This window comes from Macrobrachium rosenbergii, chromosome 51 (assembly GCF_040412425.1).
Source record: "Macrobrachium rosenbergii isolate ZJJX-2024 chromosome 51, ASM4041242v1, whole genome shotgun sequence".
Classification (NCBI taxonomy): Eukaryota; Metazoa; Arthropoda; class Malacostraca; order Decapoda; family Palaemonidae; genus Macrobrachium; species Macrobrachium rosenbergii.
The window spans coordinates 16,284,279-16,307,612 of record NC_089791.1 but is presented as its reverse complement, the minus strand read 5'-3'; the positions used below and the strand labels follow the sequence as shown (position 1 = coordinate 16,307,612).

General features: G+C 36.4%; 1 protein-coding gene across 2 annotated transcripts in view; it reads left to right on the top strand.

Annotated features, from left to right (window-relative positions):
* The window catches only part of LOC136833148 (KH domain-containing, RNA-binding, signal transduction-associated protein 2-like), a 66,660-nt gene that overhangs the window by 34,104 nt on the left and 9,222 nt on the right, over positions 1-23,334 (top strand). Inside the window, exons 6-7 of one of the 2 annotated variants that reach the window (XM_067094843.1) lie at positions 17,982-18,138; positions 19,335-19,396. In XM_067094843.1, the coding sequence (XP_066950944.1) occupies positions 17,982-18,138; positions 19,335-19,396 (219 nt within the window). The remainder of the gene's footprint in view (positions 1-17,981; positions 18,139-19,334; positions 19,397-23,334) is intronic. The other variant, XM_067094844.1, reaches the window with a different exon arrangement.

The window sequence follows — 23,334 nt, the reverse complement described above, 5'->3', positions numbered from 1 at the left end:
GCTATTAATAAAAAAAAAACTGCAAAGAATTCTTGAGTGGCGAAAGTCAATACTATTTTCAAGCAGGATCACACTCCCAATTTCATAAAAGCAAATGTCTATTACATATTAGATTGACTTTAACCCATGAAGTCAGGCTTCACACTATCAATGATCTCTCTCTCTCTCTCTCTCTCTCTCTCTCTCTCTCTCTCTCTCTCTCTCTTTTATGGCTTTCATTCCGACTTGGAAAAGCCGATATGGTATTAATGGCTTTTCCCGTCGTAAATACGATCGTTCGATATTTACTGCTAATCATATATTTTCACCATTCTCTCTCTAGCTTTTTATCTTTTGAGTTATGTCAGCCATCTTTATTTGAAGGAGGTATGTCATCATTTTCCGTATCTGTATCATTGTATTGTTGCCGCAGATTTATACTTAATATTTTTCCCTCTCGGATTTGTTACGCCGCCCAAGTTTTAATAATTTTGTAACTGTACTGTATCTTTGACATTCACTCCAAAATCTCGTATTTTCATTACTGTCTTGTGAAATAACATCTTCATGCTCTTATGATTATTATCTTTGTACCGTTCCCCAAGTTTTTTTTTTTCCACGCCTTTGTCAAACAAAACATATGAAAGTAAATTAGTATTTAATACAATACATCTTCTAATCTTCACGTTCTGTTTGTGAGGTAGTCAAGCTGTACACGTTACAGCTGTGGTTTCACTGGTTCTTTTAGCCCTCGATGTTGGTTACGCTCACGTTCAGTCAATACTTTCGATAGGTTTTGATATAAAATCCCACTCAATAAATAGCTTTCGGGAAGTAGGAGCACTGAACATACTTGAGACAAATCATTAGTCCTATCGCGTACTCTGGCGCTAAAATTGGCTTTTATAAACACTTCGTTTTTTTATAAACTGTTGTCTATTTTATTTTGGGTAAATTAAGTAATTTTGTATATCACGTGAAATATATCTGTTGGATTTTATTTTTCAAAAATTTTTTCTCAGGAATTGAAATAATTTTTCTGTGGCAACTGCAATGCGTATTAGGTAACTTAAGGAGTCTATCTTTTATAACGAGTTTTCTAGTTTTTCATTTGTTATATTGTTGAAGAAGTATCTTTAAAAATGCACGCAAATCGCGATCAGAGCTTTTTTGTAGTTAACTGACAGAAAACAGTATTTCTAATAACGTCCTAAACATTGCCTAATGTAGGATATGACTCTGCACGAGGTGAATAACGTAAACTTTGCTTCTTTTTCTATACATTGGCTTCCCCCAAAATAAAGCTAATGAATAAGTGAAATTAAGACAGAAAAAAAAAGAAAATCATTGTTTGCTTTGAAAAGGTGTCTATTGAAACAATAGCTGTCTGTTTTATACAGTATTTAAGGAGAAGTGGGTATTTAATTTCTGCGAAACGGCTACGTGCAGCTTGATAGCAATAAATAGAACTATTATTCTTGTTTCTTGATGCTTTGCTTTCGTACATATTTGTTCATTTGGATTCCTTTGGTCGGAGTTTTCTGCCAAGATAAATGGCAGTGTCATTGTATTTAGTTTATATATTTTTTTATTGAGATTATATTATATTGGGTCCTTGGAGGAATCTCATATCCCCTATTTTTAATGACACCGCCAGTAAACTTCGGGAATGCGTTATGATGAAGCTTACCTTGCATAAAAAAATCATGTTTGTTTTCATCAAACGAGATCAAGGAAATCTTCAAACACGCTTTAATAAAGAACATCAAATGCAACATTCATTTTCTTAAATCGAATCGTCTTCTTTAATAAAATGCAATTCGATTAGTATGCCCAATTCCCTGTCACTTGATAAAGTCTTCTCTTGGTCTCTCCGAATCGTAGTTACTTCACGTGTGTTAGAGGACCCAGTTAATCATATTTCACTTTTCATACATGAAGAGTTAATTGCATTAGGTGTGAATAATTCAAAAACAGGAGCGACCAAAGTAAATTTGTTTAGGATACAAAGACGGTAGTTGGAAGGTTAAAGAATAGAAAGAGCCTAGGGTGTGACGGAATTGCAAGTGAAATTCTGCAGTGTGGTGGTGATAATAGTGTAAATGACCAGCGTGTGTGAGGCATATTTGGTTGAGGGAGACGTTCCAAAGTGTTGAGTATGAGGAACAAGTGACCATTTTTATAAGATGGAAGGAGGTGATTGTAAAACTTAAATGGTAAAACATTAAAGGTGTATGGTAGGAGTTAATGTTTGGTGTGCAAAATAACTGTAAGATAGTTAGAAGTATTTGTGATGAAAGTGAAGAACATGTAGACAGGTTAGCAACTTGTTTCTTTGAAAAGTGGCTGTCAGACAAGTGAATTTTATGTCCCTTTGGTTTCAAATATTCTAAATGGAAAGATGAACAAAATTAAGGAAAGGGCAGCAAAAGCAGGTGCAAGTTTATGGGATAAGAAAGTGGGTATTAATGGAGTGTGGAGTGGCTGATAACATAGAGAAACTGTAGAAACCGGCAGAGGTGGGCTGATAGCGGAAAGCGTCAAGCTATGAGGGTAAATGGAAGCCTGAAAGTAGGAGCGAACGATTTTAATGTGGATGGTGTAAGAACAGAATCACTGTACTTGATTCCGTCACGTATGTGGTTGTAAATGTAAATGAACTGGAAGATGTAAGGGGGAAGAGGTCTGTCACAGAATAGGCAAAACAAGGAAGGTAACTCACTGCAGAAGCTTTTGAAAAGTTGAGAATGGAGCAAAGGTTTGAAAAGGTTGTTTAAAGTGAAGTATTTTGAAAAATGAATGTAAATGAAAGGAAGACCTAGAAACTTAAGAGATGAATTGTTGAAATGCTATATATGGCGTGAGAAGTGTTGAAGGTCAAGATAATGTTGTGGTGAAAAAGTCACCACAAGTGAAAAGTTGGATCATTGTTTTGAGATGCTTTGGCCACACGAAGGGACTGAGAGATGGTAGGAAGGAGAAAATGGTGTCAAATTCTTAAGTTTTAGGAGAGAGGAGTAGAAGACTTAAAGGTCTAGGAATGAAAGGGCTGAATTAACATTCATGAATTTATGCATACCTGGATCACTGGTTGGCTGGGTAAACTCACTGGTGCAGGGTGATCGGTCTGCCCAGGTAACATCTCAAATAATGTGTGAGTACTCAGGATCCAACTTCTTTTATGACTTCTGTTACCTAACTGGAGGCACTCCTGTCTCTCACCACGAGAGATATTGAGTTCAATTCCGACATGTGACTTAAAGCTCCAGATTTCGCACGTTGTTATTTGTTTGTTTCGGGATATTTCCCTATACGAACTAATCCTCATCGTTGCGTTCACTTTTTTATTCATAGCATTATTAACAATGCGTCGTCTTCCTAACGTAAGATCAGCCTGTCTTCATTTTCCTTGTCTGAAATTGCCCTTGAGATCCCTTTTTCCTACGCTAGAAGGGGCTCGTAAATAAGTAAATCACATCCATTTTATTTTACTCAAAACAAATGTTATCAGTTTTCCTCTGAATAGTATCATTTTTATTGTCCGGAGAGTAGAGAGTCTATATTTCAAATACAGAGTAAAGTAGGGAAAACGTTTTAAATGCAGGTTAATGGATAGGTAATTAGAAATAAAAAACCAAATACGTAGAAATGGCAGATGAAAAAGCGAGTAAACACTTATGACCAAGAACTATGACCCTGTGTGAAATAAGAGATAGATAGAACCAAGAAAATAGGGTAAAATACCGATTATTGTAAAAAATATATATATAAATAAATCATACTAATACATATAAAAGAACAGTTGAGATATGTCTAGAAGTATGGAAAACGAACCTTTAAACTTTCAGAAAGTATAATAGTGAATCGTAAATTTTCGAGCTTCAATATCCATAACACTTTAAAGAGAACGTTCCACAGTTTTACGCTGGAAGTATGTACGGCCATCTTACATAAAAAAAAAAATAAAGACCTTCGGTGAGATATTGGCGACGTCGTTGGCACCTCAACAAAATATGAATGCTGGCGATCACCAAAATAAGAAGCATCCACTAATTATACAGGTGCTGGCACTAAATGCACTAACAACAACTACTTGTGGAAATAAAATTATGCATAAAAACGCTCACGAAATATTCCAAAGTTAGCCTGAATTGTAATTGCTTTTTGGTGGAAGTAGAGAGCACCACTTCGAAAACTTTCCAGAAGATGAAAGTCCTGCCGACCTCGGGACAGGAGAACAGTCATACGACTAACGATCTAAAACACTTGGCGGTTTCATAACATCTAGCTCCCAAGTAAATTTAGATTGTTTCAACTGCCAGTAGATAAAAGGCTTGAAGTTAAAGGTAACGTCAATTATTATCAAATAATCAGCATCAAAAGGTAGAGTGATCAGCGCGCAATGTGAATCATGGAGTGGGAATAGTGTATGAGATCCGATAACAAATAAAGTTTTGTTTTGCTAAAGTTCAGTCTCAAACACTCGAGATCTTTGATAGAGCTAGCAGGTGCTTCACCTCACATTGTTTGCGTCATCTGCCTACTGCGCTATCTTACTTTCAAAGCTAACAATTTCACTTTCAAAGACTAGAAACTAAAACAATATAGATATCTACCTTGTGAACACCACTTATGGAAAGTTAAGGTCCTCTAGACCAAGAATATCTCAAATATCGATGAATGTGCGGAAGTATTCCTGCCATTTGAGAAAAATTGTGAAAAAATCCAGATTTTCTCTACCGCAACAGTCTTTAGGTTGTCTGTGATATTTTTTATATGTCTCTTGGGTGATTTGTGTATTTGGTGAGAGGTATCATGAATTTTTACGTGATCAGATGAAAAAAATTATTCAAAGAATCCCTGCGGAGTATCTCTCCTATGTCAATAGATTACAATTTTACTCCCGTAGCTTTAAAGGAGAAGGAAGGATAGTAGATGTTAAGACATACTCATTCTAAGGATGGACGATTTTCATTTGGTCAAAAATAAAGCTATTGTTAGTAGTTTAGTTTGTAAAATAATTCCTAAAGACTCCTTCAGTTCTTCTATATCAAATTTATGTATGGAGGGGCGGACCATGTACCAAGGTAGCGTTACTTACATTTTCAGTTGAATACTAATTGTAATATGCATTATTGCAACTTCAGTAGTTTTGAGTTCACTTCGGAAAACTGTGCCTCAGTATGTGAAAGATCTCTTTTATCATGGTATGCTTGTAGAGATCTTTTGTTCAATAATGCTAGCTGTTTGGTCTGAAATAAACGAAAGTCTCAGATAGTGCCTTATTTAGTTCACAGGTGGGATGGAAAGAGGCTTTAATTTCGTACGTGTCAGTAACGTTTTTCAGTTGTCAAGGGAATTTAGACAAAAGTGTCTCAGTTGTGTTAATGGCGTTGTTGAGAAATGTAAACTCACAAATATTAGCTTGAAACGTGGCACAAACATTTGTTAGAACTTCATATGCCACATTACTAGGAATACGAGTGGGATATACATCAGTTGGCGACATTCCACACTGATAAAATTTCCTGAGTTAGATGGCGCCTGTGAAAATCTACTTTCTTGGGTTGACGTTACCCTGTGAATCCCATCCATTTTCCATTGCTAAAATTGCTTGCAAGTCCCATCTATTTTATCCAGGTAAAATCACCCCGTTCATCACGTCCATTTTGCGTAAGATCTCCCCCTATAATTCCGTTCATTTTTATCTAAGTCTGTTAACAAAATCCCTTTGCTTTGCTAAGATAATTATGATCACCGGGATAATCACATTAACTTTTCTTAACTGAGGTGATTGCAGTCACTCAGTCTCATTTACTTTCTTCAGCTAAGATTACTCGGGTTAATCACCACTTCAAGTACCTGAATGGTCTCATCGATTCCTATTAACTTCCTTTTAGAAGATCAGCTTGTCACTCGCGTTCACTTTACTCTGATTAGAACCGTTGCTCATCATAGCACACAATTACTGTATATCAAATGACATTGCACTGACCATTCAGTTGCGTAAATTGCTGTCCGTCCTAAGTGTCAATTCCAGAGCCAGCGTGATTAATTCTATTGTCAGCGGTCTTCTGTGATCGGAACTGGTTGATTGCATTTTTAGTGCAAATTGATTTTTAACGTTGCATTTACATATGATTGTCGAAATGAGTAAAACAGGTTTGCACAATTTTTCGCAGCAGTTCTCATAACTGTTCGGATCATCGAATCGGTAAACTTTAAAAGATTTTTTTATTCTTATTGAGTAACTCGTGGCACACACATACAGCCTACGATTTGAAAATCAGTAGTTGTTAGAAGTAATGGCAGAGGAAAGTATGCGCCACACATTTCAGAGCCGAGGAACACTAGAGAGGAAAGAGAATGCAATTTATACAACAAATCATGGCAACTTTCTCAGATCTTGTTCAAACGTCTTGTTTGCAAGGAAGTTTCTGCCCCATGAATTAATCCTAGAGTTGGATCTACTAATTTATGAAATAATATAAAAAAATATGAAATTACGGATGTCTTGAAAACAGAATACTAAAAGTGACAGTATACTATGCTTAAGAAACTACGGATGTCTTGAAGGCAGAATACTAGAAGTGACAGTATACTGTGCTTAAGTCTGTCGGCCTCGAAGCCTCATGTTTCCCGTACTGTGATTATTTACGCATCAGGGGCGCACGAGAGGTTCTCTTCTGTGACTTAACAAATGGAAAATTTTTATATACTTTTCTAAAGAAATTTTACCTCGAGGTTTTGATTGTGAACCATTTTGTTTTTGTAGTTGTCAGTTCAAGTTGCAGTACCATCCTGACATATGAAATTCGTAAATTTACAACTTGTGAAAACCTTTAGATACTAAATCTACAGTCAGTTTCACTTACACCAACGACTGATATTTCACTCAAAAACAAATAATGATAATAATAACACGATGTTTTTGTTTTGATGAGAACCCCTTATATTATATTTTATTTTGTATCAGCATTAGAAACCGAGGATTTTGTTCGAAAATATGTCAGATATTTTAATGTTATACAGGTTTTTCATTTCATTCATTTTAATTCCTCTATATGTAAGTCAGTGTTCCTTCGCAGGTTTACATAATGTGCTGGCTGATTTTATGTTTTGTGTTATTTTCCAATTTTGTTTGATTGGAATTTTGAATGACAAATCCAAGCGAAGAGTGGTATTATTGTTATATGGTTATTTGGTATCCATCTTTCTCGTTTATATTTTATATTTCAAATATTTTCAATGTGGTGAACTTTATATAAGTCAGTATCACCTTGATTGTTCCATTACGTTTGATGTGTAAATATTTTTTTGTAATCTGAACGGGTATATGCATGTGTGTATACAATTTTTTTGCATGCACAAGAATTCATAAATACATGTTTTACATGTTCAGTGGAGTGGACTGTTTTGATGTTTTATTACAGCCGGAAATATTACTGACCAAACCCCAAAGATTTTTATCAGTTTCAGCGTTTCCGTTGGCAACGACGTGTACCTTGGTCGTTCTTTTCACTACTTGACGTTTCCTTCCCCAATATTCGTGTCACAACATTAAAAGAAATACCAGATCTTAAAAACAAATAAACGAAGTTGATAATCCCATTATCATTTCAGTTTTTAGGTTTTGTGACCAGTCGTTCAGGCAAAGAGGATGTCGAAAGGTGAAACTCGTTCGGAATGAGTTCGTGTGACATTGATGAAACATTCTGTCATTCCCTCTTCTACGAGTCGTTGATTTTATGCCTATTTGAGTAGTGGTTGTTAGCTTAAGGTCTTTGCGTTTCTCCCTCGGCTGCTTGAATATTTTTGAGGAGAGTTCTTGACGAGGATTCCATTTATTATTCCCATTCCCGGTGACATTCTAAGTGTAATTGAAATCCAGTTCCTGAAATTGAATGCCCTTTGCTTTTGTCACCCGCGTGTCATAGTTACACAAGTTTATTTAGAGCGTAGCTATTTATAACGAAGCGTTACAGGTTATCGGGCAAATAATGTCGCCATGAGGAAAACATAAACTAAACCTGGTGGTGGTGTTTCATATGTCAGAGTTGAAAGCTTAACCGTTAGGAATCATGTGATAAACAAACCAAGAAATGTTTCCCATTATCGACCTCGTAAAACACACGCTTGCTATTTATGAGCACAGGGACGCGTTCCCCTTTGTCATTCGTCCTCCGGGTTGTTTTCGTGTTTGCAACGCAACCACGTCGTTAGTGTCAAGCGTGAATATTTTGGGTACTCATTCACTTGATTAGAGCTGACCGTTCGAAAAGGAGAGCGGTGACAGGATTTCCTTCAATTTTTTATAAAATGGACATTCCATTTACGGTGTGACTTTGGAATTTCATATTTATTACAAAGATTCTCGTATTGAATCGATGCCCCTCATTCATGCAATACTTTTTCATTGGTTTATACTTGTGACTTCCAGAGATACGGGTCAGAAAAGGAATGGTGGCAATAAGTAATGGGAAGTGAATTCTTCGATTCAGAAAAGCTGTCCTTAAAATTTAGTGACAATAAACGTGATGCCTTTTTTCGTGTGTGGACGAGCCACTCTCAACATCCTTACGTTTTGATTATATTCAACGTAATTGATGGAAGTATTTGTGATACTTCATTTATGGCAACCGATGCAGATAAAATACATATTTACCTGCCTTATGCCAGCAAATAACCAAATACCCAGTGTCCTCAGAACATGGCTGCACCTGATTTACCAACAGACCAGCTGTGTCGTATGTCATAACTTGTGTCCTACTGTAATTTTAAATGAATTCCCGTGATTGGGAACACGCTAAGTCACTCTCCTTTCTTTTGCTTTTTTTTTTTATTTTCATAAAGGTTTGGTAGGCTAGTTGGAAAGGTAATGTTCGTTAATGGATTGTCAAGAAAATGCCTTCCTCTTTACTCAATATTTCCTTCATTATCTGGTTTTATGAGGCATCAGAAATGGTCTGTATTGTCCCCTCTGCTACTATGGCAGCTAGAGTCCACAGTATCGACTTTTTATTAATCATTTTAAGATCTCTGCAGCGTCTGATCTTTCTATGGATATACTATGAACCCGATTGTTGGTATAAAAATCTATATCATATTCTTATTTGATTATTTCCAGCTTAATATTTCTACTATTTGTAATTTCTATTTTTATCATTTTAATTCATTTTAGAGATAATGAATTACTGGTTTAGGTACTTCAAATGCCCAAGGCCCTTCGGTAGTGTTTTCTCTCATGGTTCGTACATCAAAGTATGGCTTAATTTTTTGTTCAATCTCTGATAACGTTGCTTATAATAATGAGTTGAGACAGTTCTTCTTTATTAGCTATGATCAATCTACTTTATGTCGCTTTCCATCCTCTGACAAGCAAGCATGTTGCGGCAGTTTGCAGTAGAGTTGGGATTCTCATTTAATGCGCGTGGAATTAAAGTAAGTGCGATTTAAATATATTGCAAATTTACCAGAACCCAGTACTGACGACTCTACATAAGGATGTCAAATGCGGAAAGTGTCTCTGGACCCCGAAACTCTGTCATATCTCTTTCGCTTATTCTTCAGTCATTTGTGAGAACTGAACCTTGCAGATCTATAATAATTTGAACTTACAAGTAAACATTAGGGTATCTTGGAAGTATCACATCAGAGGCCTGGCCAAGTTTATATTTCTTGAAAACCAGGTCTGCTGTATAGGTGCTATATGTATTTATCTAGGCAGCTGCTTGAGATCCATGTTGGGCTTATCTACCTTATCATGGAATATTTTAATTTTAGATTTTTTTGATCAATTAGCAACCCAGCGTTACCTAATATTTGATATATTTTAACCCTATCAAAAAGGCCCTCCCACAATTGTTGATTGTATGCATCATTCTTGGCCGGCCCGAGGCCTTATTTTACATATCACGCTTTGCACTCCAAATACAGTCATAGTCATGAACTTACCTGGATTGATCAGTCCTTCAAACTATTCTCGTCCACAGTGTTGAAATTATGTATGTCCACCGATGATTGTGGAACTTAATTTCTGAAATGAACACCTTCATCATTTGGAAAAAAATATCAAAATTCAAACAGACAACTTCAGTTTGATGATTTGCGTAAACAGACAGTGCTCATAACTGTACTATAAGTTATGCTTAAAGTTTTTGTGAAATAGACAAAATTTGAAGATTCCGAGAAGAATACTATAAAAATTAATTACCAATACTACTGTAGTGTTGCAGAGGAGACTGACCAAAAATACATCTGATGTGTCCGTTAAGCCCCGTACACACTGCGCATCATGTATCAGCCACGTGATTGCAGTAGTGGTGTTGAATAAAATTACTAGCGGCCAAACTGTACTGCAACACTGCTCACTTGTTCTCCGACCAGATCTGACACATGTTCGGAAGAGAAAGTTGGAAAGGATATACAGAGTGCGGGATTAATGATAATGGAGGGGGCAAATATTCCTTTTTGCCCTTTCCTTGTCAATAAGATTCTTTCAAAATGCCTTTAGCCACACTTATTATTCAAACATCTACTGTGTACTGTAATTCATAAAATATTTGTGACCTATGTTTTTCAGTATATATATATATATATATATATATTATAGGCAGTCCCGGTTTATGACGGGGTTCCGTTTTACGCCGCGTCGTAAACCGAAAAATCGTCGAAAATCGTCAAAATCATAAGAAAAACCGTACTTTAAATGCTTTGGGTGCATTGAAAACGGTGTAAACTGCATTTTTATTGAGTTTTTCATCAAAAAAACCTCCAAATTATGATTATTCTGCCATTTTGGAGCCATATTTCTTCCGTCGGATCGGCGTATGACGCTTTGTAACCCCGGAACATGCATCGTAAACTGGGAAATAATTTCGATGAATATATTTGAAAGCGTCGTAACTCGAACGTCGTGGGCCGGAATCTGTCGTAAACCGGGACTGCTCTATATATCTTCCCAATCATCCCAGCCACCAAACACTCAATTTAAAGCTGGAAAATACAACAGTGTAGAGTGTGGGTCTTTGTCCATTCAAGGGGTTTGGCCGGTGGTAGTTATCAAGCCATCGGTGCTAGAGCTGAGTGGACATCCTACCTCTCCGACTGCTCATGCATCACTGCAAAGGCTTTTGAAATCGGTTTACCCCATCAGCACGTTCGTGTTGCGACGTTGTGTTGAAAAACTGGTATTTCAACACATCCGTTCAACACTGCGCGCATCATGATGCATAGTGTGTACGGTTCTTTAGGGACGTTAAGTATCAGTAGTAAAAGAAAGCTTGCAGAAAATCGCATGGCATCTGTCGGAATATGAACATGAACACCGAACTTGAGAATCAACGCTCAGAAATTTGTACCAGACCTTAAAATCTAGTGAACAGCAATATGTCACATAGAAGACCACGAATACAGGAAACAATTGTTCATCATTGGCATGTAGTTCATGATGTCTACAATTAACGCCACCAGGACAAAGCTAGGCAACTTGATGATCAAGTTACTGAGATTTAACAAGTTTTGGACGGACACTTTATTTCTGGATTCCTCTATCTTGACATTGATTGTCAGTCAAGGGACACAGCGTTTTATGAATCTCGAGCTACTTAGAAAACTAGAATGCTGAAATAATTTGAGGAAAATGTTTGCCGGTTTCTACAAACGCAGTAAATTTTACTGTTTATTTTATTTATGAAGCATTTTTGGAGATGGGAAAGTAAGCAATTTTTTGCTTTTTGTTGGCAATAATATGAGATCAAATTACCCTACGTTCAAATTAGTTTCCATCTGCACTGCGCTCTTTAAGGTTGTTGCAAAAATTAATTGTAGATCAGTTTCATACATAACTAGAATCCATATACACATACAGTATTTGTGTCTTGACATGCACTGTTAAGGTATTTGTGATGCATTTTCGTAATTATCTTTCAAGTCTTGTCCAAAACAACTTGGACTTCATATCGATTTCAACATTTTTAAATGTATTTATTGCTTCCTTTGACTTAATTGTCATAAAAGCATTCGTAAACATTGTACTTTAGCTGTTGGGAACTATGTACTTAACATTCCTTACTGTTGGGCATGAACTGAATCGCCACCACAATTTTGAAGTTGTTAGCAACAGGGTATCGCCACCACTATTTTGAAGTTGTTAGCAACAGGGTATCGCCATCACTATTTTGAAGTTGTTAGCAACAGGGTATTATGTTTTTTAATAACGTTTCACATAGTATGGTAGCGCGCTGGAACCTTTGTTGATTTTATGCGATTAGTGACATGACTGTTGGCCCTGAAAATAACTTGGTTGTGAAAGAAAGTAGCTCTAAGAGTCTTTGCAGAGATCCGAAATGAGTTAGTAAGCGGTGCTGTCAATGAGGTATGGAGCTCAACACTTGGGTCCGAAAAACCCGCGGACAGTCTAATGAAGGGGGTGCCAGTCTGATGCTGAGTCTGCCACGCTTCACAGACAGAGTACACTGTACTTTGTGATTCAGTGTATCTACTAATACTTGCTACTGCATTTGAGTACGAGTTTTTTAATTTCGGTTTTGCAGCAGCATTGATAAATATATCCATAGGTGCCACGATAAAGTCAAGTATTTTTTGCAATTATTCTCAACCTTGCATACCTTATTTTAATCATTTTTAGCTGCCATTGTTAGATTATTGTATCATTTGTGATCTTGGCAGTGTCTAAGGACTTTATATTCCGGAGAATTTTGCTCATTGATGGTTTCCTGTTTGGCCTTCTATGTATAAACAGGGAAATTCCACTAGTATCTTAGTACATGAGGTTCCCAAGTTAGCAAGTTGTTCGTTTTACAGAGCACCAGTATCCTCGTTCTGCTGAAGGTTCATTGAGTGACGCTTCCCAGTACCTGAGGTCTTTTGTACCATATACGGCCAAACGATAGAAGCCTTTCTTGAAGGTTCTGAATTTTGATGCTACGGTAAAAATACACACACACACACACACACACACACACACACACAATGCTATCATCATGTTCAGTACGTGTGTTAGTTTATATTTTGGTTATTTTAAGCTACATTATTATCATAATTTTTCACTTACACATCTCTTAAGTTTTTTTTTCTAGGTTATCCTGTTATATGGAAGCCTACTAGAGTTTCAGTGGCCTTTTGGCCTGTTTCATAAAACTGAATGGATGTATCAGTATGTCGTCTCTTTTTTTATATGAAAACTTTATCGCCTATAACACGTGTCTTTTTTGAAGAAAATGTATTGCCATCAAACAGAATTTTCATACTATTTTGAAAGTATTTGATATTCTTTACCAGATCATCAGTGATAATTTAACTATAATATTGCATTATCAAAGATTAATATGTTCTAGAAAGACAAAATCACCTAAATTCTAAGGAAGGCCTTGAACGCGAGGTATGGATGCATTTTAGCAATGAGAGACCACTACGCTGAATAGTTGCCCTGGTGTACCGTTAACTACTGTAGGCATGTGATAGAAATGGTTGCATTATACTAATAAAGAAGTTCTAAAGAGGTTTGCCTGAGGTATCGTGAAGCTGTTGTGTTACATTCTCTCTCACACACACACATACCCCCATCCAAAAAGATAAAAAAAAAAATTTGGTAGTAGTTATCGATATTCACGTAATGTTTAGGATACTTCTTCTGCCACGAGGATTGAGGTATTATTTCTGTTGAAATCAATTTTGATCCTTTTTCAGTCGGCTGCCTGGCCGTATTCTTAGCGAGAAATATTTATCATAGTAATACATAATGGATTATCATTTCCATTTTTGGTTAAACATGTGATTATCACATTCATGTATCATGGCACCTAAAAATTAACTTCATCCAGCGTGATTATTACATTCATGTATCATGTCACCTAAAAATTAACTTCATCCAGAGACTACGTTATTAATGTTACTTTATCCTAGAGTGGATGTGATCATTCTAGGGATAACTGCCCATGTCCGTGTGACCTTTGAGGTCATATTTTCAGTCGTTATGTGAAAACAAGGTTTATGGTCACCATTACAAAACACGCCGGGAATACTAACACCTGTGTTCCTTTCTTCCCTCTCCCGATGAAGGATCGCTGTTTGTAATGCAATAGTTTGTCACCATTTGAGAAACGAGGAGTTGGACGAATGGGCGAAAGAAGGAAGAAATTGGATATCTGGGAATAATAATAGCAATAACCGCCACTTTAGTCTTTGAAATTTCAGTCCGCGGTTTGTATTTTTATCAGTATGTAGTTTTATTGGCAAGTGCTAGAATTCATTATAGTTCACAGTTTGTTTGTAGCCATAGCAAGATACAGATAAGAAAGGTGACAAAACCTTATACAATGCCAGTGCTGTATGCATTTACAGCGATAGATTTCATATTTAGCTTTTTTCGAGTAACAACAGAGTCCTTAAGTGAAAATGAGCATATTTTACAAAAAAAAAGTTTTCATTCAATAGATTCTAGAATATCATGAAGTGAAAGTCACACGCGCTCTCAAGTACACAAACACATAAACGTGTCTGTTTAATAACTCATTATTTTGGGAAAGTTTAATACTTACGTAGCTTTATATGCACAGTAATTTTATAGTAGGTCTGCATAAACTAGTATTGGTGGACTGTTCGCCTTTTTTTTTTTTTAAGAAATCCGACTTTGAACTGAACACGATACTAGAGAAACAAAAGATGTCAGGAATTTCAACCCTAGCAAGTGAAAAATCTGCAAAGCTGAAGAATTAAAATTATGAGTAATTATACGCGCCTATATTACGTATGCGAAATAACAGCTTGGCATGCGCTCTGTAGCCGGAGAAACACTATTGATAATGCTAGCATATATACATAAGTGTTTAACAACAACAGTTTTAAGTGCTATTTAGAACAAATGAAGCTGTTCGTACAAAACTGAATGCAACAGTACTGCATTACTGTATTAATTACAGTTAAACATCTAAAAGCGGGCAGCGTTATTTCTCACAAGGAAAAGTCTTGTCTGATAGTATTAGAATGCGTATATATGTAATAAATAATTGAATATGATTAGTAATTGTTACCGAAAAGCGTAAAATGTAAACATGCAAGTAGTGCTTACAGAGATATAACTATATTTTGGAACATGCATGTCTGATTCCGATAGTCACTCAGTGTGCTAATCTGCTATCAAAACGCGCGTGGAGCAGTATCACAAATAAGGACAATAAGAGCCGAAGCAACAGATCCCAGTTGCGCAGGGTAAATCTGCACCCAGATAGGGAAATGAACGGATCCGTTCCATAAAAAAAAAAATTTAGTAAGATAACTATTAAAACATCGACACTGCGTCAGTGTTTATTAGGCATTATGAAAAATTGTATTTTCAGATGTTGAAGAAATTAAACCCTGGTTGGTCAAGCAGCATTCTCGTTTTCGTACAAGAACTAGTCTTTTCAACCGCAAAATATTTTCCTTGAAAAATTGATCAGTTGCATATAAAAGCATAAAGCTATTAAGAACAGTGTATTTGCCCACAAATTTCAGTAATCCCATTCGCCCTCCAACAAGAACTATGCTTGGAGCTGCTCAGGTTATCGCAGTTACACGCATGCCTGACTACCATAAGGAACTGAAAGCAAATTCAGCATCCTTTCGTGATCGTAGTCCATGACTTTTGATGTAGTCTTTTTTTATATAAAAAGCTGTAATTTGTCAACTCACGAGATACCGTTCCGAGTCTCATGATACCAACTACTGGCATTGTATACGGCTTTGTCGCCTTTCTTTTCTGTATCTTGCTCTGACTGTGAGACTTTTTTTTTATCCTATTACAGAAACCGCAATTCCTATAGCTACAAACAACCTGTGAACTATAAAAATTCATTTGAATAAAAATAATTGAAAAAATGCGAATTTACCTTTATCAAAAATTACTTTACTACGGTTTTCCTGATTTCTGTCAGCTTTCGTTAAGCAGCTTGTTAATACACGAGTAATTTTTTTTTTTATATATATTAAAAAAAAAAAAACCCTGTGTTCCCTTTTGAACTGGTGATGACATAGCTTTAAGAACCCGAATCGATCCGTGATACATGTAGTTCAGCATTGATCTGCTAGGGCTATGCAGCTTTCCCACTCTTCATTCGTATATTTAAATTCGGGTGTAATTTTTTTCCAATCAAAATCGGTAGATATGCACTCCTGCGAGACCGCGGATGGGTTTATCCATCTCTTTACAGTTAATGCATTGTGCTTAATACAAGAGAATCCCCACGCCATTAAGTTTTCTTAACTGCTCGTCTGTGAGGGATAGGTTTGGAAACCGAGGCTACTATAATTGATACTAATGTGGGTGAAAGGGGGATATGAGAAGAACGGGAATAAAACAGATACCTCAATACGTAATGTAGGCTCTCTTTATAAGAGATTTCCATGCCATGAAAAGACCAAACAAAAGATTATAACTTTAAAAACATTAGTTCTTCACGAAGCAAAGCCTTGTTCCATACATATGTCGAAAGTCCTAGCAGGCACTTACAGAACCTCGTCACTAGTCAAAGTCGTGGCCCCGGCAGAATTCATAAACAATGTCTTATGATAATTGAACGCATAGATTTGTCCTATACTTTTACTATTTGATTTATCAGGTATCTGGGGCTGAAACAGTTCTGTAGTCTCTTTACAGACATTATCTTCAGAATGAGTCTCAGTTGTTTATATCCACTTGAATTTTAACCAAGATAAACCAGATTTACTAAGATTAAAAAAAAAGCACGTGAAAATTTCTTGAACACACAAGATTGAACTTCATGCGTTCAGTAACGCAGATACGGGAATACGAAACAGGAGCTTTTGTACTCATCGCGCTTTCTTACATGGTTTTGGGGGGGTTTCTGTACTGTTTGCAGAAAAACTTCCAAATTGTACGAAATCTAAGTATAACTAATTTTGTAAGAAAAGAGAGGCAAGTACTTTAAAATTCATGATCTTCAACAACTTGGTGTCGCCAAAATTATGCAACTTTTCCTGTCGTTTTGGTTATGTATCACTGCTGTCATTGTCTATAAATAATTTTATACCATAGCTAAATGGATAAGTAAATACTAATTTTGTAGTGTTCTAGTTAAAGGATGTACCATAGCTAAATGAGTAAGTAAATCCTAATTTTGTAGTGCTCTAGTTAAAGGATGCTACAGTCTTTATTTCACCACATTAAACACTGGGGATATTTGCTCAGATTATTGAGCCAAAGTTGCTGGAACTATCGAACGCTGTCTATTCTTGGTTGTTTGTTAGGATGTGTACATTTATTGTTAGTGATTACATACCATTGATGGTTTTTCGGTGTTCGTTTTTTGTAGTTGTCACAATTATACTAATAAAATGTTCTTGCATAAGATTAAACAATATATAAAAAAGTAGCCTTTACGTTTGACATGTTAACGAAGTAGTCTTAATGTCGGTTAATGGAGCCAACTTAACGTTACTAATGGGTGAAAAAAAAATCCTGGTAACCTTAAAAGAATTACGTTTAAGCTTCCGTTCAAAAGTCTATAACAATGTACAACGAACTGTTGCTAAGATTAGTAGGTTTTTTAGATGTTTGTAATTTTGCGTCATCTTAATGAACTAGTCGTGTAAGATCATTTAAAAGTTTTAATTCTGAATTTTTGAAATCGAATGCACATAAACTATGGTAAAGTTTGTCATGCTTCATATATGCACGTGTAATTATGCATATATATATATATTGCATATTTATTTCTACGTATATGTATATACGTATATATAAACCACTTTCACTACAAAACTAGAGGGCTGTAATTGTATCATTAAGGTTTTACTCAAATTTCATTTAAAAATTTTCCCAAGACCCTTTTAAGAACTGGAGAAAATAACATCACCCTTAATGTCATGGTTTATCATATTGTGTTAAATGTAGACCAGATTATGTCGCAGATCAATTCTTCCGAGATCCCCCCCTTCCCCAAAGCACAACCCTACCCCCTTACCTCCATTACCTTCGCCAGGTAAAAATGAGCTAGCAAAGGGCCGCGGCGGATCTGCTGTAACCGCCGCTGGTGGCGGTGGAAGCAGTAGAAGATCAGTCCTCTCTCTCCTGACGAGGGCCCGCGCCATGCAACAGAAGGAACAAGAACTCATGGATGTCTACCATGACCTCCCTGGGTGAGTCGCGATTCTTACTTTGGTCCTCGCAAGGTTTTTATTCTCTATCTTACCATCCTCACTTTTTTCCTTTTTTATATATTTTAGGCAAAGAGACGAAGGAATCTTTTTATGGTGTTGATATTTTTAGGATCAAGTGTTTTTTCTCATTCTGCCGTACTAGTAACAATTTTTTGAAACTTACTATCTTTTAAGATTACCTAAAGGGTGCAGTCAAAATTTAAGGTCTATACACTTAATTAAAATGTAATAATACAAAAACTAATTAGAGTAGTACAACCTCTTTCATTGCTAAAATTACTGTATACTGTGTTAATCCATTGTGATTATTTATGACTGGGATATATGAGAAATTTCCATTGTCAGAGAACGCACACATTTCGCTGAAGAACTCGAGCATTGTTCTTAACTGAATTTCTAGTCCTGTTATTGTAAAGAATAACGATCTCTCAAGGGAAAAGAATCTCATGCAGTCAATTGTATTACTCTAGCAGTTGCGTTCACACTAATATCCCATATTAATCGAGTGATTATGGTCTATAATTTGATCCAGTTTAAAGCAGTGCATGTAAGGTAATCTTTTGAATGTGTTAATGTTATAATTTTATTTCGTGTGCCTCAAACACACTTCGAGATTTTCAAGATTTTATTCCTAATGCATTTTCATGTCATTTCCTTACTCTGGTCATGACATTATGCTCTCAGTAACTGTACGTGTTTATATTAATAGACTTTCTTGATTTATTAAAAAATAGGTGGCATGTGAGCTTAGAAATACGGAATTTTTATATATAATACGAGTTCGCTACCATCTGCTACTGTGAAATCATCAAATTAAAGAAAAATGAAAACACTTTCATAAAACCTTTACTTTTTAATAAGATGTCTTTTTACCAAATTAAATTTTCCTAATCACTAAGAATTTCAGTGTTATACTTTTAGCCCTTGACGTATGTTTAACGTAATTTTATCAGTAAATAACTAATCGTTCATCAGTCTTATTACTAAACGAAACAATTAGTTGACGGCGTTGAGTCTAAAGAATCGGGAGCTGTTATTATATATAAAAGATAAATTCCTTAGGATAAAAAGATATGTGGCCAAGACCCCTTTTAATGAGCTCCCTATGAGGCTATTCATTAAAAACACGTGCATAAACAGTGAGGCTTGAATAATGAATAACAAATGTATGGCAGGTACGGGATGTATGACCATTTGACGGAGCTGCCAATTGCTGAGGGCGCCGACGACGTAGCTGGTGAGTGATTTTAGGAGTAGGAGCTTTGAAAACAGAAGGAATAGTATCGTGATGAGAACAGAAATAGGAGGGAATTTTATGAAAACTTGAAATCGTTCAAATCGTCAGTTCGGAGGGACAAATGTGATGAGGGTCATTTGAATGCACCTATGCACACACAAAAAAGGTAGACAGCGTAGGTGAAAGATGTTTGCGGCATTTAAGGTGAAACAGTGTTTTCTTAAAGACTGGCAAATTTCAGATAGCTGGGCACTGAGACTTAATTTCAAGCAAAAATTAGCCCACTATGCATCCAAGTGGTGATGGGAGGGAGAACGACAAATTAGAAGGGGAAAATGGTGAAAAGTAGATGTTTCAGAAATCACTTTGTTGCACTCAAAAGCGAATTTCTTATGTATATCATTTTCATTTACTTGTAGAGGACAAGATATACATGGAATGTAAAATTTGTTGCTGTTATTTGAAGTATCCTGTCGATTTCAAAAGAGAACATTTTTCATATTCATTAAGCGTGAAGTATGTCAGCATGGCTTCTAGATAAAGAATGTCTTTTCTCAGAACTTAAGCAGCCATACCTTAGAAAGATTAGAGGCCATTATTACAATGCTTGAGATCCTCTGAGAAAAATGGCGTCAACGTGAGCAACTGCAAATGAAGTAGACGAAATATGCGTGACACTATTTTTACCGTTGAGGGATGCCGAGATTAATATGACAAGTTAGGTGACTGATTATGGCGTGTACTGAAAGCTTGGTTTTGAACTCTCGATGTAAACATGCACTTTATCGTTACTTAACTGTGCCCTTTTCGTGTTCATCAGATGACGGGCACAAATTAGATAAAACGTCATTCATAACCATAAATAACATTTGAATTCTTCCACGGATAATTACGAATTAGGAAACAAGACTGGCTTTGTAAATTCATTCCGTTGTCACATTATTATTATTGTTGTTGTTGCGACGTTAATGATGGTTACAACGTCATTATTATCGTTAATGCAACTGGATCTGTCGTTCGTTGTATATTTATTGATTTTCGCAGTTTAGGGTAATAATTTGCAAAGATGCAGTAGCCTAACTTAATTTTATAACGGTTCCCTCATTTCTCTAACCAAAACCATCTCCAAAAAATTTCTCCAAATCTGGCATTCCCACTTACTTCCAAGCTGATGGTACTCAGTTGTCTCCCGTTTCGCTAGACAAAAAATGTGGGTCCCATTGCGAGGCTTTTGACCTTAATCCTCTGCTTCATCCATCCATCGGAACAGAAAATGGTTCCTTGTTGCCCGGGAATTCACCATTAGAAAAATCTATTGCACCTGACAGTGCCCTTGATGAGGAAAGCCTACAATGCAGATGGTAACCAACCCTCTTCGACTTCTCAAAAAATTTCTCTCTGCATTTTTACGCCTTTTTAGCTCGTACTAAACACGTGCTATATATCCTTCATCTTTAAGACGCGTAACTGTAGTCTTCTCTCTAGATGATCCTATCCATCATTTTATTCTTTTGCTTTATGGTAGAAGTTCTTGAAACTACTTAATGTTCACCTTCTGAACAACTTGGACTCTCACCAGTCTTCTTGTCGGTTCTGCAAGGCAGAACTTTGCGAAGTCTTATGACATTGATCATTCATGTTTCTTAGGGCATTATTGCTTGACTTATCTATGTTAGTAGCTGCTACATTCGTTTCAGATATATTTGGTAGTCCACGTGCTGTAGTTGACGGTGCGACGAATGTCACTTTCTCGATGTGTAGTGGCATTCCTCGGGGATGTTATCTCTCTCTCCTATAGACTTCCTTTTTTAACTACGACCTCCACATCCTCTCTTGTACCATCTCTTTATATGAAGATGCTTCTACTATAAGTGAATATTCCTCCTTTCCTTTTTAATCTCCTATAGCAGTGTTTTCTCGGTCTGGCTTAACCTTACAGGATGCTAAAAATGTAGATCTGCATACTTTTGAGTGAAGCACTATCATTTTCACAAAAAAAAAGAAGCAGCGTCCTCTGCATCAAAATTTGGTCTATGAAAATGAAAGCTTTTTTGTCATTGCCAAATCAGCTGTCTTTTTTAGTTCAATTTCGCAGCAGCGGAGTGAACCGCTCGCCCCTTTCACGCAAACCTTGACCATTTTGAACGCTGGAAAGTCTGTTTTACCTTACTCAGAAATGTCTGAGAATTTTGAAATTGAACCTGTCATCTCTCAGATGGTTGTGATCATTAGGTTTGCATGTAAAATATTTAACTGACCGGCTACTTGCGCGTATTTTGGACTTTGCAGTCTATATACGGTGTATTGTTCTTGTCTAGGGAGGTCTTCATGCATTCTTGAAAAAACTCTCCGCTCTTACTGTATTGTGCTGAAGTTGCAGCCATGTAGTTTCCTTATAGGTACTCCTTTGGCGTCACACTGGAGAGCTTCTTGACTTCAACGTTATTCGCCACTCCGTATACACCGGTCTTTTCAGTCTCACAGATACAGCTTGAAAGTCGTTAAACATTTTGACCAGGCTCTGATATAGTATTCACTCGCGGTATGAGGAATTTTTGGTAATTCTACGCATTCCCTGAATCATTTAACCAGCTTGTCTTTGTAAAGGTGGGTGTGTTATCCATTTACACAAATTACCTGCCAGTGCCTTAGCATGATTTGGGCAGTCTGGTTTCTACATGTTTTATATTAACTGGTCAAGGGACGCTTGAGTAGTAATTCTCCCTTATGTTTTGAACAAAAAACTGCGTCACAAGATTCGTGTTTTTAACCTTCTCTTTAATCAGCTTCGGAATTCAAATGCATTCTTTTCTTGGAAATTCTTGACAAAAATGATTAATTGGTTTATCTATTAAACCAAAGAAATGTGCTTCAGTAGATCTAAAAGGTAAAGACAGCACACTTTCCATTTATTTCAGCTTAGGAATATCTTAAGAGGTCAGCAGTTTGTAATATCTTTAAGGAAAAATATGACGGAATCCTCATTTTTTTACGGTTATTGCGGAAATGCAACGCTCCACTTGCTCCAGACGGAAGAAAAATTGTCAACAATTGAAAGTCCATATTTATGATAGTCTCCTCGTGTTCATTTTAAAAGTCCACTTTATTTTATATTGCTGGCAATGCAAATCTCACACAAGCAGTTGCATTGGTGGCCCTAGATAAGGTCCTAAATCTGTCTTTAGCCAAGTCCAATTAGTTTCGGCTAGTGATTATGTGGAGTTGAAATTTCTTTGGTTATTGGCAACTGACGGCAATGTAACTTTGAAGTGTAAAATTCCACCTTATCGACCAGTCACGACTAAGCCCTTAAGTTGCTTAAGTCGAAATAGTTAAAGACAGAACGATCTGGAAAATTACTGAAACTACCTCAGTCTCCTAAAATACAATTCTGTTGCACAGATTGTGATTAGTCGATCAGAACGTTTCAATAAATTTATATTCAACACGTACAACATTATACTTGCCTTTTAAAAGGGAGCCGGAAGAAGCCCACAACACTAATGTGTCTAAGAAACTGACCAAGCACTTATATTAAACAATATTAAACGGTTGAGGCAAAGCATATGGCTGGAGTATTTTGGCGTTGGCAGGTGCTTTGATTCAAACGAGTGCATTCTTGGAAATATCGAAATTAACACCCAAAATCTTTATGATGTTAGCAACCGTATGGAAGTGTGTTGTAAAACTTATTTTATCACCAGTTTTTCTAACTTAAATATTTAAATTTAAAACTCAGTTCGTAGCGCAGACATTCCCTGTACCTGTTACAGGCATAGGGTTAATATCATGACATCGTTAACATGCACACCTGTTGGCATTCACTCTCGACCCTTTTCCCAGGCGACTTTGCAATCGCATTTAGTGTCTTACCTCAGTGCTCTAGGGGAAACCCCAGTCAATTTATACACGACTAAATAAATTCATTTTACCAGGAG